The sequence below is a fragment of the Tachysurus vachellii genome, chromosome 15, assembly GCF_030014155.1.
Source record: "Tachysurus vachellii isolate PV-2020 chromosome 15, HZAU_Pvac_v1, whole genome shotgun sequence".
Taxonomy (NCBI): domain Eukaryota; kingdom Metazoa; phylum Chordata; class Actinopteri; order Siluriformes; family Bagridae; genus Tachysurus; species Tachysurus vachellii.
In genome coordinates, this window is record NC_083474.1 from 4,546,074 (window position 1) to 4,565,314 (window position 19,241).

The 19,241-nt window shown below is 40.2% G+C and overlaps 1 protein-coding gene across 1 annotated transcript in view; it reads right to left on the reverse strand.

Moving 5' to 3' along the window:
• inppl1a (inositol polyphosphate phosphatase-like 1a) overlaps positions 1 to 14,295 on the reverse strand; it is a 30,167-nt gene extending 15,872 nt beyond the window's left edge. The window contains exons 1-4 of the mRNA XM_060887645.1: positions 13,555 to 14,295; positions 3,467 to 3,530; positions 3,102 to 3,243; positions 2,114 to 2,198 (exon numbers count right to left, since the gene is read on the reverse strand). Of these exons, the coding sequence (XP_060743628.1) occupies positions 2,114 to 2,198; positions 3,102 to 3,243; positions 3,467 to 3,530; positions 13,555 to 13,709 (446 nt within the window). The 5' untranslated portion in view covers positions 13,710 to 14,295. The remainder of the gene's footprint in view (positions 1 to 2,113; positions 2,199 to 3,101; positions 3,244 to 3,466; positions 3,531 to 13,554) is intronic.
• Positions 14,296 to 19,241: the final 4,946 nt, after the last annotated feature.

A 19,241-nucleotide genomic window follows, 5' to 3' on the forward strand; every position in this document is an offset into this window, starting at 1 on the left:
GACTGATTGAATAATTAATTGCACTGAATGTCTACTCTTGCTTAGAGCTTTGAATTTAACCAGTGAAGAATGCATGTTGTTAAAGAGGACAAACAAACTTGAAGACCAGAGCTGAATGTGGGACAAAAGCATGATGAGAAATTAGAGGCACCGTAGAGCATCTAATGACAGAAACAATGTAAGAGCTGTGAAGAAAAACACCAAAACAGTGCCCTATTAACAACCTCCACATGGCAGGAGTGAAGGAATAACAATCCACCATACAAGATACAAGCACTTGTATGAGTAAGAAAGAGAGGTCCATATTGGAATTCAGTGTAGAAATACAGAAATAAACTTACATTTACAGCATTTGGCAGACGCCCTTATCCAGAGCGACGTACATAAGTGCTTAAATCTCTAACATTGAATACATTAATGATGGCTCACTATTCCAAACTCTTCCAAACCTAGAGATTAAACTCTACCAAAGTGATGGAAGGACCAAAGTGTGGAGTAGAGGCTGACATTTTTTCGAGATTCCCGCAGGTCACGGGAATCCCGTGGGATGGGAAACAAAATCACTATTAAATCAAGTGACTGGAACGGGACAGGAAAAAATGTCAGCGGGAGTGGGCGCGACCGGGAATACACAAATATACCTTTGATATAAATAAAAATATTATCTGTTTGCTTTGGTATGGCTGGTTAAATGAATGACATGCTCCACACACCCTTGACAGTTGCTGGCAGTAATGCACGAAGTTGGTATGCCAACCACCAATAATATAAGAGAAGACGTCTTCCCCATGCACTCTCTAGAAGATGCAAAAATTAAAAATGGAGTCGAAAAAAAAAAACTCACACTGCAACGACTACTCTGGGGGAAAAAATTATATTTTCTTCCATTTCTGCGCAGTCTGAAATAACAAAGAATTTTTTACGAATTGAGAAAGACGGCATGAAAAACGCCAGACGCCAGCTGCAAAACGTGCAGACACATTAAGTCATGCTATGAGTGATCTGTACTGTAGTTTTTAATGTGTTGACACTCTCTTGTTCTTTCATAGCAACAGTGGGACTTCATCCTAATGGAAACAATCTGACATTGTTAAACTGACATTGTTAAATAAAAGAACAAACAACATTTTAGAGTGAGCTGTACTGTATTTCTTTACTGTAACTGAAAGATTTCAGACAAAAAAAAAAAACACAAGTGTGGGAGGGAATGGGAGTCATTCTTCTGGGATTGGGACGGGATGGGTTTTTCCCCAGTTTTTTTTGCGGGATTGGGATGGGACGGGAATTTTTTTTTTTGGGAGTGGGACAGGAGAGGTTTGAAAATCCATTCCCGTGTCACCCTCTAGTGTGGAGGAAGAAAGGATCTGCTCATGGTCATACAAGCTCATCTGTGAAACATGGTATTCATGGCTTTGGCTTGCATTGCTGTTTCTGGGACTGGCTCATTAATCTTCACTGATAATGGAACCCATGATGGAAGGAACAGAATGATTTCACAAGTCTACAGAAGCAGACTAGCAATTTACAGAGAAATGCATCCAAAACACACTGCAACACAACAGAGAACTTCATCTGGGGCAAAAGTGGAAGGTTTAAGACTGGCCAAGTCAATCACCAAACCATAACCAAACTGAGCAGCATTTCAGCTCCCAAAGAAGAGACTGAAGGAAACAAACAACAAGTGAGAAAAGTCTGAAAAACCTTCACAAAAGCAGAATGCAACCGTTTAATCAGTAACTCTCTTCACCGACGATGCAGTTACTGCAGGCATGAGCTATGAAACCCAATATTACGTGGTATTTATGTTAAAACTAACAGTTCAAATACTTTTGCTGACCTAAAAATTGGACAGCCTGCCACAAAAGGAGCATGTTCTATGTTTTTTCAACACATCTAACTGTAAATGCCTGAAATTCTGAGCTATCGTCTCACATTTGTCACTCAAACTCATTTCATTGTATAGCAAAAACAAAAGAACTGACCTCGCTGCTCCAACACTTCCATGCATTATAAAATGATAATTACATCCTGCTGCTGGACCACCAGGAGGCACACGAGTTTAAAACAAGTGAACATCAATATTCAGAGCAGGATAGGACGAAGAGGGGTTTACCTCTCTGTGGGAGTGTCTGTACTGACAAAGGCAGAGCTACAGGAGCCAGTCCGAGGAGGAAGGGGGGGTTTATCATCCTCTCCATCTGTAAAACACACACACAGACACATGTGTCACACACACATATTGAAGAAAGCCATCCTTGTTTTAATATTGTGTTTTATTAGCACTTATTTATAAACACAACGCTAATCCACATTGGTAGGGGTTCCACTTGGAGAAGAGCAATACATTTTTTCAATACAAAACAATACAATCAGAACAATACACTTTTTCTCTCTCTTCTGTTTCCATACTTCTGTAAAGCTGCTTTGGGACAATGGAAAATTGTTAAAAGTGCTATACAAATAAATTGAATTGAATTGAATTGCATTGAATACATGGTGCACAATTCTGAATGGCTGTTTAATCATACATGGCAGGTCTAACTGGTTAAGCAGTGAAGGTTGCACAAGATTGGTACCAAAGAGGACTACACCGTACTCGGTGGCAAGGTTAGCAGTGATGCTCTCTGCTGATTGTGCTGTAAAATCACACTGTATAATCAAACACAGCTATGAGACAGTTCTTGTGAAACACCTCTCTGTTTTTGGATGATGATACCTGTTGCGGATTGCCCGCTGTTACTGGTGATTGTGCGCCGCTGCCTATGCTCAGTGCGCTCGTGTCCGAGAAGCCGCGCTCTAGATGCTGCACATGTGCGACTCGCGCCAAAAAGATGAGAATTCACAACAATACCTTTTGTGTTTCTGTAACAGCCTCATCGTCATTTTGAGAAATAAGCATAATTAATCTGAGCTTTTCATCCATGTTGGACCCTGATGAAGCAGGTCACTTTTACTGTCACCATGAATACAGATTATAGTGTCCATATAAGTGGTGAGGAATAAACATTAAAATGGTTGGTTTCTGTTTCTGACTGTCCAGTTCTCTCCATTGGGTTTACCTTTGTGTGTGTGTGTGTGTGTGTGTGTGTGTGTGTGTATACCTGAGTAGTCTCTCTCATCTGTGCACTCCTCTCTCTCCACAGGCAGCAGAAGGGTTGTGACAAGACCCTGGTTAGGCTGAAGGTAGAGCTGAATCAGTTCAGGTAATGTCTTAAACCTCTTTGGCTGCACTCCCTGAGATGTCTACACACGCACGCACACACACAATGTAGAGAGAAACTCCTGGGGTTAATGTTGATAATGTTTGTTACAATTTACTTAAAAGGAATACAAGTGTCCTGATATGTAGAACAAGGGTGTGTGTTACAGGACATAGGGTAAATCAGGGCTCCCAGCTTCTCACTACAGAGACACAATAAGTCTGCTGCATGTAATATCACACACGCGCGTACACACAATATATTACCTGCACTGCTAAGAAGTTCTCCTCATCAGGTAGGATTCTATATGTGTGAACATGCTTCTGGTATCTACAATGAAACAGAATAAACTGATCAGTCTCATACACATACACCCATATCCATAGCCCTGTGCACACGTGTGTGTTTGTGAGTGTGTGTGTGAGAGAGAGAGAGAGAGAAAGAAAGAGAGAGTGAAAAAGACAGAGACTGAGAAAGCAAGAGTGAGTGAAAGGAAGACCAGGGTCTGCAAGTGTAAACCTGTTGATGTCCATCAAACCATCTGTTTTCACACACACACACACACCCCCCCACACACACACCCCCACACACCTCATTTCATTATCAAACATGGTGGTTGAGTGCTTTGTTCAACACACAAACCCACCCACCCACAGACACACACACACACATATTTGATAGTCAAAAGTTTACTGGCCCTGTGTGTGCAATTAACTAACCATTCAGGCTACAGGCAATGTCACTATGACAACGGAAAAAACTGGACAGTGCACAGGCATGCTGCACCCACAACACACAAACAAACACAACTGCCTTAACAGCACAACACGCACGCAAACACTCACAAATGTCTTAAAGGCATGCTGTATTTACGTTTATGGCACTTGGCAGACGGTCTTATCCAGAACAATGTACAAAAGTGCTTTAGATTCTCAGTCAGTGAATACATAAATTCTGGTTTACCAAGAGTTAAAATCAGTCTAAAACATGTAAGGAAATAAAGCAAGAACAACACATTCAAACATTTAATAAAAAAAAAAATAAATAAAATACAAGTGATAGTTCAAGTATTTAGGAAGAGGTAGGTCTTCAGCCATTGTTTGAAGAAAGCCAATGACAGCTGTTCCAATATCTAGGGGAAGTTCATTCCACCACCAAGATGCCAGAACAGAGAAGAGTTTTGATTCATGCCCACCATGTACCCTGAGAGATGGGAGACCAGATGAGCAGTGCTAGAAGATCTGAGGGAGTGTGATACAGTGCAGGGAGTGATAAGAGCTCTGAGGTAAGAGGGTGCTGGTTCGTTTTTTGGCTTTACAGGCAAGCATCATTTAAATCTGATGTCTGCAGCTACTAGAATCCAGTGGAGGGGGCACAGCAATGGGATGAACTCCGGAAGGTTAAAAAATTGTTCAGCTGCATTTTGGGTCATTTGTAGAGGTCAAATTGCACTCAGAGGCAAACCTTTCAGGAGTGTCTTAAAATGACAATAGACTGAACAAGCACCTGTGTTGCCAGTGTGGATAAAAATAGTCAAATCCTTTAATATTGTAAAGTAGTTACCAACATGAGCGTGTTAAATTAGTAATGTGAGGTAAAGGACAATTAATTGTCCATAGTTACCTCAACGTTGTGAATATTGGGAGAAGGGGAGATCAGTGCACACACAACACACACACACAAATGTCTTAAAGTCACACTACACCCTCAACACCCACAACACACACAACTGTCTTAAAGGCACACTACACCCATAAACTTCCTTAAAAATCAGAATACACCCACAACACACACCCCTGTCTTAAAAGCACACTTCACACACCACACACGCCCCTTTTCCACCGAGGCAGTTTGAGTGCTGGTTCAGAGCCAGAGCCTAATTTAGAACCAGTTCTTTCTTTTTCGACAGCCAAAGCATCGGCTCTGAACCAGGAAAAGTGCCACCAAAACGTTGCTGGTCTAGACTTAAAGGTAGGGTCTCCGATTTTTGAAAGCCAATGTTGACATTTGAAATCACCAAAACAAACACGTCCCAAAACGCGGTTGTAGCTGCCTCTCTACATTATTACCATAGAAAAGAGGTGTTATTTGTGTAGTGACAGCGTTTAGCTCAGGAGTTATTGACTCGGGAAACTCCAATATGTGAATATGCGGCCAACTTCCTGCTCCTTAAGTTCTCTCCAGCGCTGGAAAGCTGATCCTATATTAACACGGGTCCTACTTCTTGCCTTATCGTAAGCCTTTCTTCGCTTTCTTTTTTTGTTTTTAATCCTCCGTGTCAATGTTAAAACTGCTTTCTGCTAATGTCACACATGCGCACTGAACACTCTCTCCGCCGCATATTGACAAGACCCGCCCCTTTCGCTCATTAGCTACACGTTTGTTTTGATTTTTGTTTAGTATTTGGCCCGACTCAGTTTTCTGAAGCATTTCTCAAAAATTGGAGACCGTACCTTTAAGAACCGCTTGTGTCAGGAACTGTGAGCAGGGCTATTGTTAGCGCATTTGATAATGGACCTTAAGTATAGTAATGTTTACTACACTTTTACTTTACCGCAATATGATCAATTATCAGAACACATGATAGTAGGTAGCTACATGCTAAGGCTACATTTTTTCTGTGTTAATGATAAAATAGCATTACGTATTTTCTCGATTACAACCTCCGTTTATACAAATTACATGGAGCTGCACGTACACGTTGGATTCGCTGCGTTTGGATGCCAATGTAGGTTCGCAAAGCCATGAGCATTAACAGTAAAGCAACATCCGCCATTGTTGTTGTGTTTGTGTTTGCTGCTGCTACCCCAACGTTGCTGGGACACATGACACGTATACAGTGACTTCAGCTCTGTGATGCTCTCTAGCCGATGGTAAGGCAAACCGGTTCTTAGAAGGTTCGCCAGTGGAACCAACTTTGAACCAGCACCAGTGCTAGCTCTGAACCAGCACCCGGTTCATTTTGGTGGAAAATGGGTAACACCTGTCTTAAAGGCACACTGCACCCACAACACACACACACACAACTGTCTTAAAGGCACACTGCACCCATAACACACACAACTGTCTTAACCTTCATGTTGTCCCTGGGTCTTTTTGACCCCGCTGGAAGAATTTAATGTGTCATAACTTTGGTTTTCTTCCACATATTTGCCTGAAATTTACCAGGATTGTTCCAAATTATGAACTTTGCAAGCAAAATTTGTCTATTTTCATTGAACTATGTGTTCAGAACAGTATATACTACGCGTTCGTGATCCTCTTGGGTCATTTTGACTCGGCCACATTTAGTGGGGCAATAGGTCACACTTTTGCCCTTTTCAGCACAATGAACATACATGCAGACACAAAATGCGCACGTAAAACGTCCACTAACACACGCACCCAAAACACACACTCACACACTCATTTGTAAATATTTCACACTTGTCAGATGCATTTGTCCAGCTGGGGGCAAAATCTGATCTACCAAGAAGCTTCACACACACACACACACACACAGTCAAACACTGTTCAAAGCATTGGACATTGCATTTCAGTTGGCCTCTAGACAAAACAAAGGCTATGTATTTTTAAACATTTCATGCGCGCGCGCACATACATTCATATTTCTATAAAGAAGTTCAAAATTAAAATACCGTACATGTGTTTTGTAAATCATATTTGTTTCCTCTCTCTTATTTATACATTTAGTTGCATCAGTAAGCTTTGGCCTAGAGATATGCTGAGTAATGTTTGACATTCATCAGTTAGTGGTTATCCAAAATAATATTTAATAATTTCTGCTTATTTTTCTCAAAACATGGCATAATTTTATAAGGTTTATCGTTCATAAATTAAGTGTAATAAAAAAAACCATAAGGATTGTAAAAGACGTTTTATTCACATGAAATTATGCCATGTTTTTGAGTGGGTGTGTGTGGGTGTGTGTGTGTGTGTGTGTGTGTAGCCTGTTGTTGGTTGATCAGATGGGTAAAATACATATTACAAGTGTAAAATAGATATTACACACAGAATGGTGATAATTGTAGAATTTTTGATTTATAAGCATTCAAGTCAATTTGGCCTGGAAAAAAACAGGTTTTATTATTTGCTGACATTAAAAATGGTCAAAATGGTTTCTAAACAATCTCCTGCCCTTGAAATATACCAGCCTGTAATTGTGCATCAACTTTTGAGCCTCTATAGTGAAAATAATTAAAACTTTCTGTTTTTTTTTTTTTTTACTAAAAAATGAGGCATTTTTGCATATTAATGAGGTTGATTATACCAAATATGACAAAAACCTTTGCAAAATATATTGGAAACAAGTTAAACTAAAAAGGTTTTAAAAAAAAAATTAAAAAAAGGCTATCATATATAGTTAATTTTTTATAAGCAGTCAAAACAGACAAGGTCAAGTTGACTCAGCACTCCTAATTTGTATAGGAGGACAACACAAGGGTTAAAGGCACACTGCACACACAACACACACAACTGTCTTAAAAGGCACACTACATACACACACCCCTGTCTTAAAGGCACACTGCACCCACAACACACACACACCCCTGTCTTAAAGGCACACTGCACAAACAACACACACACAACTGTCTTAAAGGCACACTACACACACACACACAACTGTCATAAGGGCACACTGCACCCACAACACATTCTTCTGTGACATTTGCAGAACATCAGTTGCTTTTCCCACTCATGTTATATCAGTCACACAGGATTCTTTAAAATTTAGCACCAAGACAGAGCTATGAGGAAACAAGACAGAGTGTGAATGTGTGTGTAAATGTGAGTGTGAATGTAAGAGAGAGAGACAGAGAATGTGACTACATTTTCATACCCTAGTCAGTCAGCATGTACACCAAAAACACAAAAGTGAAATCTACACATTTGTATTGATTTTGAAAAAAGTTTTTAACTTTTCACCATGGTCTATATTACAAAATACTGCAATCTGTAAGGGGAAAAATTTATGACGTACTTAAATCTAGCCTCACTTTAAATAATTCTGAAGTTGAAGTTTCTCTTCTATGTTTCTCTTCTTCGAAATTTTAGTGCTGCTCTGTGCAATACAAGCAACTGGTCCTGGTCCTGTTCAAGAGCTACTGTCACAGATTACAGGAAACCAATTTCACCTTGGAAAACACTGCCCTAGTGTACACAATACATTATGACTCTGTGGGTTATAAATGAGCAGTTTAGGTGGCTTTGGTAAGGAAGTGTACTCACTGAAAGAGAAACCAAGCAGAGATTTCTATACTATTAAAAGCACATTTACTGAAGAAGACAGAATTAGGGAGATAGCCCTTATCTGTACACATTCAAAAACAATCTCTTAAATTCTTGACTAATCTTAAATCAAGTTCCTGAAACATACCTCAAAACAAAGACCTAAAAAATAATAGAAGAATAGAAGCTTTTATTTTGTCACATATACATTATAGCACAGTGTAATTCTTTCTTCGTGTATCACTTGGATGGCTGGTGAGGTTGAGACACTTTCTCTTTCATGTTAAACCCTCACAGCTCACACCATATTTCACCAACCTATCAGAAACAGCCCAAATACAGGTGCTACTGGTGGGAGTGGGGGAGGGGCAGCCACGCCCCTGCTGCAGGAACAACTTTGAACTCACTTCAAACTCTGACCACGTTTCACTATACCGATTTATTTTAGATGATTTCATTATATTTTTTATTACTACTACTACTATTATTTCATTCTCTGAACTAAAATAAATAATCTCTCATTCTGTTTTCGTACTTTGAAATTAAGTGTGTGTGTGTGTGTCTGTGTAGGTGTAGGTGAGAACACAGCAGACCCCACCACCTACTGTCCCCCAATTACAGACACACTGTTCTACCTTCCCAACTCAACACAGTCTGCCACGGTAGAGACGCAGATAGACAAATAATTTGGTATAATTTAAAACTTCAGTTACAATGAATGCCACAGCAAAATCTCCACACCATTCTTAGCCAGATGTGGAAATCAGACAGCTGGCTTTATGCTTAATGATTTAAAATAATACACAGATTACTAAAGGACAGCTTCAGATTCAAGATTATAGCTGGACTTTACAGACACACAAGGCACCAAGTACATTAATAGTAAATTTTACTGTACAAGTTACAATATAGCGCATCTTCATAGAAATGACCACGAACATATAATCAGTAAAAATGGGAAATATCTTCTGTTACTCTGTTGTTACCTTGGACAACAGTAGAATATGAGTAGGAATGTTTAGGAAGATTAACATTTTGCTTACCTCTTAGGAAAAGCACAGCAAGTAATGTGATAACAGATTTTAGACCCATAGTCCCTCAGTGCATTGACTGTAAAGGCATTAAACCAACTGTCTGATCACAAAGTCACAAGTGTCTCAAAAACAAATACTAAAATCAACACACAGATGAACTGAAGCACTGTTATACCAGAAAACATTATAGGCAGCCAAGTAACACAAATGAGTTTAGATAACTTCAGGGATACCAGCTTTACTCACATTTTTGCTGTTTCAGAAATTTAAACTTTATATCTTTCACTGTCAGATATAAAGTTTAAATTTCTGAAACAGCAAAAAATCTAAAGTCTAAAGATGTAAAACAGTCAAAACCTCACATTCAAAAGCGATATGTTTGAAAATGACTGGAAAAATATTGATTAAAAAAAACACAACACAGACATTCAAATAACACTCAGCTTCTCCTCCCACGGGAAGAAACTAAAACAAAACCAAAACACAACTGAGACAGCTGCACAGCATACATACTGTATACATCCAAGAAAAATCCTGAACACAGACACACCAAACATCTGACACACCATCCAACAGTAAAAAACAGTCCATTAGGCAAAAGCCTTAAAAACCACATACAGTAAACACACACACATTCACAAATGCAGCAAAAACATTTCAAGTGTGTGTACATGGAACCTCTTCTTTATCTGAAAAGACAAGCAGAGGCAGTTTACTAACACACTCACACAGTAAAAGCAAACAATAGCGCATGTATTTACATTTTTTTCCAACAACTTCGCAGTTTAGTAATGTTGTAATACTGTACTAGTTAATAAGTTTACAGCCCCTTTGTTGAATCTGTAAATGCTAATTATTTAAAAGAAATAATAGCGATCATATAAATTGCAGGTTGTTGTTTTAGTTCTGACCTGAGTAAGCTATTCATGTTACAGATGTAGAAATATAGATGATTTTATTGATGATTTCATTCATGTATCCCAGAACACAAAATAGTTTATATTCCCTGGCATTAGTTTATACCCCCTGGCTCCTGTTCCTCTCTTATCAGTGTGGAAAGATGGCTCTCAATATCAGTATAGTGCTGGAAATATGTAGAAAAAAAAGCAAATAATGTGCAGGACCTGAAGGAATTTTCTGAAGAACTGTGAGCAGTTTTACTGTTCAGGATGAGCCTGGGAATCAAAAAACAGTCGATCATTCAGGAGATGAAAACGGTTGAACTGGTTCATTTGTGTAAACTTTATTATTTTGACTTGCAGACCTCTTATTTTGTTGAATTTTTTTTTTTTAGTTTGAGCAAGGGCTATAACCTCAACATCAATAAGCTGCAAAGTCAGTAGACGACTTCTCAGTGCATCATCTGCAAGTAAATAAACACTGATCTGCCCTGTAAGTGTTTGTGTTTATGAAGTGCTGTTTTGTGATGAGCCATCTGAGTGTGTGTATACATACAGCATGGTGATTTTCCACACAGTCACACAGCTCTTACACACATACACACACAGTCAGAGAACATTAATCAGAGTGTATAAGGGAGGAAAAATCAGACAACATCCACACATACACAGCAGCACTACACAAACATATCCTCATTGTACATGTTACAATAACAAAAATCTACAATAAAAATATTCATGTAAATTGTCCAAAAAACAGAGGACAGACGGCTGGTCTATAAACTATCTGATTAGAATTTAAGAATAGTTCCACGTTTGGGCGTCACCAAGATCCTGAGCAGGCAAATAAAACTGCTTTTGAGAGAAAAAACGTCTTTAGATGTGGAGTTGCTATTCTGATCCACAGACGCACAGCCAGCAATACCAAAACATTAGTGCTGAGGTCAGAAGAGTGTGAGCACTGATGTGGTTTCTGAAGTTTCCACACACACTGCATTTCCTCATGATTCACAGAGAATCCCACTCGTACTCCAGACCTCAAGGCAACATTGCACTTTCTTTTAATTCTCTGTTCTGGTAGGTCAGAAGGTGTTGATTAGTTTTTATATCAATGCAGCTACATAAACAGGTAAAAAATAAAAGTGTAATAATCAAGCTGTTGTTTTCTGTAAGGAAATGTTTATGTAATATGGAAGGACGGAGTCTCCAGTTAGACAAAAAAGTGAGGCTTATGGCTGAATGTTTATAGCTTCTATAACAAATAAAAACAAAATCTAACTTGTTTCTCCAATATTCTACTAATTTAATGTAACTATAAATAAAGGTTCCTCCAGATGCAGAGTGTGTTGTGTGTGAATATATATAAATATGTAAAGCGAGAGCAACCTCCGACACTAACAGCTCTATGAAACTTTATAAACCCTTCATTAGGCCCTCAATTGAGCAGCTCTGAGCAGCAGAATTGCACAGCTGCCTGATTGAGACGTGTCCTGACGCATCTCTGTGGTACTTCACACCAGAACACAACATCCACCACAACAGTTTGCCCTTTTTTGTGCTTTTTTTAAAGAGAGAACATTGCATGGATTCCTGCCCTGTACACTGGTCCTTCACCCCAGGGTTGTTGTTTTATTTTCTGAATAGTTTAAAGTTTAATATTAGAAAGTAAGGATAATATTGAGGGAAAATAAAAATGCCTTTTCTAAAACAGATATTTCATTATTTTACAAAACCAGATGCATCCATGAGATGTATAATAATAATAATAATAATAATAATAATAATAATAATAATAATCCTCCTCCTCCATCTCTTGGTTTCAGCAGAGAATTTTTCAGTTTGGTATATTTCCATATACGCTCATCTCTATAAATCATTTGCATGTGAAAAGAGAAGTGAAGCCGTGTGTTTGAGGTTTTTTACTGCACAATGAAGTAAACATGCAGATATGTTGTTTTAGTAAGCTCATTGATAAACACTGCACAACACGTGCATACAGCAGTCAAGCTCTCCAACACACTCATCTAACTCAACATCCAACACACTATCACAATAACAGGTTTGTCCAACTCAACAGCACACCTGTCCAACACACTAACGCACCTGTCCAGTACACAAAGGAGCCTGTCCACACTTGTCCTAACATGCCAACACACCTGTCCAGCATGCTATCAATCTAACACGTCAAGCATGCTATCACACCTGTACAACATGCTAACAAGCCAGTCCAGTATGCCAACACACTAACAGACTAAAACAACTTGTCTAGCACACTAACACTGTTCAGCATGCTTACACACCTGTCGAGCAGGCTGACGTCTCTGTGCAACATCACAAGACATTTATCACCATATGGTGAGCACTGCACCATTACCACACCATCATCATCATCATCATCATCATCTCCTCTCTCTTTCTTTACATCATAGTGCTCATCACCACCATTTCTTCCAGTTATCTGATATATCTGACTGTGATTGGGATCAGATAGTAATCAGGCATATTTAGATTTTGGATTGGATGGGGATCAGTGAGACAGTCAGCCTGGACCAACATCCAGGTCCTATAATCTGGGATTAGATACTGAAGTAAGTAATAATAACATTGCTCATGTGTAATATCAGTGATATAACTGTATGGGTGATTACTGACGCGTCCCTTATTGTAAAAAAAATTACGCGTTATTACAGTCACGTGACATTTACACAGGAAGTCAGTGGAAGATGAAACGTGAGCATGTTATTTTTATTCCTGATTACGTGAGCCCGTGTCGATCACGTGACCTCGTCTAGCCCCGCCCCTGTAAGTGCGCGTGAGGTGTAAAACTAAATCTCTTATTAATGGCACGCTATAAATAACTCACACTCCATTAATGAAGGAAAAAGTGCGTTTTACGGTGTCATAAATTTGCTCATGTCTCAGAAAGGAAAATGATTTTTCGCCACAAAAAAATAATGTTTACCTGAAAATGTCGTCTTTCAGTTAAAACACACAGAAACAGAAACCAATGTAACAAACACTCCAATAAACACCACGAAACTAAATAAAACACATTTCCTCAGTAACTCGCGCTCAGTTCCATGTAGTTTTAAGTTCATTAACCCTCGAAAACTTTATCAGCAGTGATGTTTAATAAGTTGTGTTGGACTACAGAGAGGTTATTAAATAAGTATTAATGTGGTGGTAACTCACAGCACACACAGCGCATAGGCGCCGCTCACACTCTCACTGTCCCGCACCAGGAAGCTCCCGTCTCGGCCGGCGCGGGCCAGCTGCTCCTCGGCGGCGGCGCGGCTCAGATCCCGGTGATACCACATTGGAGGGGCCGTTCCTCCCCCGCCCGCCATGGGGGAACCGAGCTGACGACAAAATGTCACGGGGAGAAAATAAGATGATGTGTTTGTTTATCCGCTTGATCTTTTTTCCCTTTCAGTCCTTGTCCTGGTTTAGCGGCTGAACCCGAGCAGTGAGCGCAGACTCGGCTCCAGCTGCCCCACAGTCTCCCATCAGCCTTCCGCTGATCTGTTCCTGCTTTTATTTCCCTGTGGAAACGTTACAGCTCAAACACACAGACCTCCAAAACAAAAGGTATTTCTGTATTTCGGTGTGTTTGATCATTGATAAAAGTTGTGAATACAGTCTCAGTGAGGCGCTTAGCACTGAGCTAACACTAAAAACTTTCCCTTTAAAGTAAATCCCAAAAACGGAGCTGAAATACACGCTTTACACATGAAATACACGTCTCACTCTCTCACACACACTGTTACACAAAACAAACTACTGCTGAATAAAAGCATCGGCTTTAAAAAATGTTTAAGAGCGAGTAGCAACAACTTTTGAGAACCTCCGGTTTGACTTAACAACTGAAAAACACACCGCATTTACACATGTACACATCAATCTAAGGACTAGCTAGGCGGCTAAGCTAAGGCGCGCGCACGCGCACACGCACACGCACACACACGCACGCGCACACACACACACACACACACACACACACGGACTAACAAAATTAAATACTTTTGCATGACCAGAGACAGTTCATTTAGAAGTGCCTGTATAAACAAGTCAGAAACATATTAAGCCCAACTCTATAAGAATAGATTAGTTTTCTCTCCTTTAAAAAGCAGCTATATGTTTACTTTCAGTCCAGTAAAATGTAAATAAATGTGTACAGAACAGCAGCTGGTTTAGTTAGAAGTCTGAACCAAATAACACTGTAATGTGTCAATGTGCGGATATTAATAAACTTATAGTCTTTTTGCACAGATTGACACCGCAATAGATAATAAATAATAAACAAAAATGAATAAATACCACGCTCGGCTCTTACCACTTCCGGGGGCGGGGCTTCTACATGAGCAAATCCACTGACAACATTTTTGGAAAGTGCTGATAAAGTAAAATAAAAAAGCTGATAAAATATGAGCTTCTGTTTAAAAACTGTGTAAAGAAGAAAGCAACACAAGAAAGAAATATAAATTATAATAAACACACTAAGACCTGAACTCTGTATCTTGTGCACAATTCAACAGTACTGTACTGTATAACATTCTATATAACATAATAGACAAAATTAATCTTTTTCTGGACTCCCTGAAATTATATCTTACATCCCCAAGTCTGACCTACAGGGCCACTTCTGACAGCTTTATTACTCTGTGCTGCAACTGAATGAATAAATACATGAATGAATAAAAATCTGTGAAACTGTAGCAAGTCTGTAGAGTCTCTGTAGGTTTGCTTGTATTGTGACCCTAGAGTGAATATAGGGTGACTGAATGGAGACTGAACGTGACTGTAAAGTGACTATAGGGTGACTGTAGGTGACTATAAGGTAGAGTGACTGTAGAGTGACAACAGAGTGACTGTAGAGTGACTGTAGGGTGACAACAGGGTGACTGTAGAGTGACTGTAGGGTGACAACAGGGTGACTGTAGAGTGACTGTAGGGTGACAACAGGGTGACTGTAGAGTGACTGTAGGGTGACAACAGGGTGACTGTAGAGTGACTGTAGGGTGACAACAGGGTGACTGTAGAGTGACCGTAGGGTGATTGTAGAGTGACTGTAGGATGATTGTAGTGACTGTAGGGTGACTGTAAGGTAGAGGGACTGTAGAGTGACTGTAAGGTAGCATGACTGTAGAGTGACAACAGGGTGACTGTAGAGTGACCGTAGGGTGATTGTAGAGTGACTGTAGGGTGACTGTAAGGTAGAGTGGCTGTAGAGCATAGGTCACTAACAGGCGGACCGCGGTCCGGGTCCGGACCCAGAAGCTGTCCAATCCGGACCCGGACCTACAGCCAAAACAAAAGGTTAGGATTTAAAACTTGACGGGGCGCTTCTATTTTAACCGGCGCAGCTTTTGCAATCTTTACGGTAGTGGTAGTGGAAACGCACAGACCAATTGCATGCGAGTTAAGCCATCCCACGTGACACCACTCAGCCAATCAAGTCTGTGCATTCCTGAAATAAACACTGCGACTCAACAGTGCAAGACAGATGAGAGAGAATTAGAGTAAAGTTACACATGAAAGATAGCAATACATGTAGAAAACAAAGGGAGAGAAACAGACGAGTGAGACGGCGAAAGGGACAGAAGCAGACGAGTGAGACGGAGAACGGGAGAGAAACAGACGAGTGAGACGGAAAAAGGGAGAGAAACAGACAAGTGAGACGGAAAAAGGGAGAGAAACAGACGAGTGAGACTGAGAACGGGAGAGAAACAGACGAGTGAGACGGAGAACGGGAGAGAAACAGACGAGTGAGACGGAGAAAGGAAGAGAAACAGACAAGTGAGACGGAAAAAGGGAGAGAAACAGACGAGTGAGACGGATAAAGGGAGAGAAACAGACGAGTGAGACGGAGAAAGGGAGAGAAACAGACGAGTGAGACGGAGAAAGGGAGAGAAACAGACGAGTGAGACGGAGAAAGGGAGAGAAACACTTATTAAAAGTGACAATATGAAACGCCATTATGAGACAAAACATAAAGGTTTTGAACAAACATATCCACTCAAATCTGAAGACAGCATGTGAGGCAGTTTTCTCTACAATGAACATAATCAAAACTAAATATGGTTCCAGGCTCACTAATGAGCACCTCCACATGTGTATAACGGCCCAGACTCCATTCAAGCCCAGGTTTAACATCCTGGCAAGCCAAGCTAGAGCTAGGTTCTCTCACTGAGCAAAAAGTGGGGGAGTGGAATATAAGCACTTTAAAGTTAAGCACTTTATTTAAGCATACACAATTTTCACATTTTATTTATTTTCTCTTACTATGAAATGTAGCCCTACTTTTATTTATTTAACGAGAGAACATTATACATATCTACAATCATACATATGTTCAGTTCTATGTTATGTGACAATAAACATTGTCAAAAAGTTTTTGAATTGTACTTGATGGAGGTATTGAATCAGGTATTGATTGCTTGCAGATGTTGATACAACTACTAGGCTACTTAAATATATATCACACTAACTAGTTAGACATTATGATCTTCCGGACCTTTGCTTCAAGAAATTTTCTCTTACTGGACCTCTTTAAATTTTAGTTGAATACCTCTGCTGTAGAGTGACTGTAAGGTAGCGTGACTGTAGAGTGACAACAGAGTGACTGTAGGGTGATTGTAGGGTGATTGTAGAGTGACCGTAGAGTGACCGTAGAGTGATTGTAGAGTGATTGTAGAGTGACTGTAGGGTGACTGTAGAGTGACTGTAGGGTGATTGTAGAGTGACCGTAGAGTGACTGTAGAGTGATTTTAGAGTGACTGTAGGGTGACTGTAGAGTGACAACAGGGTGACTGTAGAGTGACTGTAAGGTAGAGTGACTGTAGGGTGACTGTAGAGTGACAACAGGGTGACTGTAGAGTGACTGTAAGGTAGAGTGACTGTAGGGTGACTGTAGAGTGAGAACAGGGTGACTGTAGAGTGACTGTAGGGTGACTGTAAGGTAGAGTGACTGTAGGGTGACTGTAGGGTGATTGTAGAATACTGAGCTAACTGAGGCTTGTCTTTACTATTTAGGAGTACATTATTATTACAATATATTATAGAGGCAATAGGGAATGAGAAAGACATAAAAGACTAAATGTTTAGGAGTACATAATGTATATGTACACCTAAACATTTAGTCTTTTATGTCCATGGCAGTCAGTGTTTTATAACCAGTTTTTTGCTGTGAATATGATTTTAGTCCTAGGATCATAATCATGCTGAGAAATAAAAACTAATTTCAATCATGTGTTTATAATATACGTCTTGCACAAACCTTTGTGAAAAACTTTTGCACACGGTTAGTTTAAAACATTGTTAAAATGGGTGGCTTTCAGATTTCCTAAGGGGACAGTTTATGAGTCCGTTTATCAGGAGCATCTGTATGTTTACAGCCCAACTTTGCCCAAGCTCCTGACTGGCAGTTCTGACCACAGTCTGAACCCTCAATTTAACAGAGTTTAACTCCCTGTTTCTACTTCCAGGTTTGCTACTCTGTGTTTTGATCTTAGCTTCTGTACTTTTGGATTACGCACTGTCTTTGCCCCTTTTGCATTTGTTCACCTCACAGACTGTGTCTGTTGTTACTGACCTCTACTTGCCTGTTTATCAACCATATTTATCTCCACTAATTTCTATTGGCAATTCATTCACAGGTACAGGTCAGTGGCCGCCCCTCTCAGAGCTTTGCTTTGAGGAAACCCAGAAAACTCTTCTGGTAATAGACTGCACAGAAAGCATTTGTCCAGTTTAAGCAATTCTTTACTACTGCACGCATCTTCCGGCACCCTAACCCCAATCTACCCTTTGTCCTTGAAGTGAATGCTTTGTGCTGTGGGATTGGAACCATACTGTCACAAAGGCATGGGACCCCAGCGTAGCTTCATTGGTGTACATACTTTTCCCGAAAACTCACCCCTGTGGAAGCCAATTACAATGTTGGAAACTGGGAACTACTATCTATTAAGGAAACCCTGAGCGAATGGAGACACTGGTTAAAAGAATCAGTTACCTGTGGGCCTCCTGGAACCACTGGCAATAACACAACACCCTTGGACCCACATCTTAGTGGATTTCGACACTGACCTCACCTGTTCCCATGGCTGTGGATCAATTCTCTAAAGCCTGCAAACTTATTCCCCAGTGCCATGGAGATGGCCGCAGCCTTATTCGACCACATATTCCATTCTTATGGCATCCCTATTAACATTGCCTCAGACAGGGGAGCCTAGTTCACATAACACATGTTGCAATCCTTCTGCAAGGAACTAGGAATTAATGTCAGTCTCTCAAAGTTACCACCCCCATTCTGATGGACAAGATTTAATCAGGAGTTAGGCCAATATTTGTGAACTTACTTCAGTTAAGATCAGCAGAGATGAAGTGAGTTCCTCAGATGGGCTAAATACTATATGTCCAAAACTCCCTCAACTGAGCCTCCTCTGGCCAAACTCAGTGTCAGTGTACCCTGGGCCACCTATTTTTCTATGGTCTTGAGATCCATCGGATGTCTTGGCTGTGGACGACTCATTCCACCAAAGAAGAGGTGTCTGGGAGAGTGCCCACGTAGGGCTGTGTGATGACATCGGCTACAGGCCAACCCCAGAAGGCGTCCCCATCCACCGTATCAACCAGGACAAATGGTTTGGCTATCCACACAACACCTGAAAACTGCTTTGCTGCAAACTCAACCCTAGATACATCAGACCTGAACTGTACTGAGCACAATACACACACACACGCACACACACACACACACACACAATAAACTGTATGGACTGCAATGACTTCCAATATACATCAATGTCTACAGCACCACCATATCAAACTGTTTACATGCTGTTTTTCCACACTATTTTGGTCTTTGCACATGCTGTCTT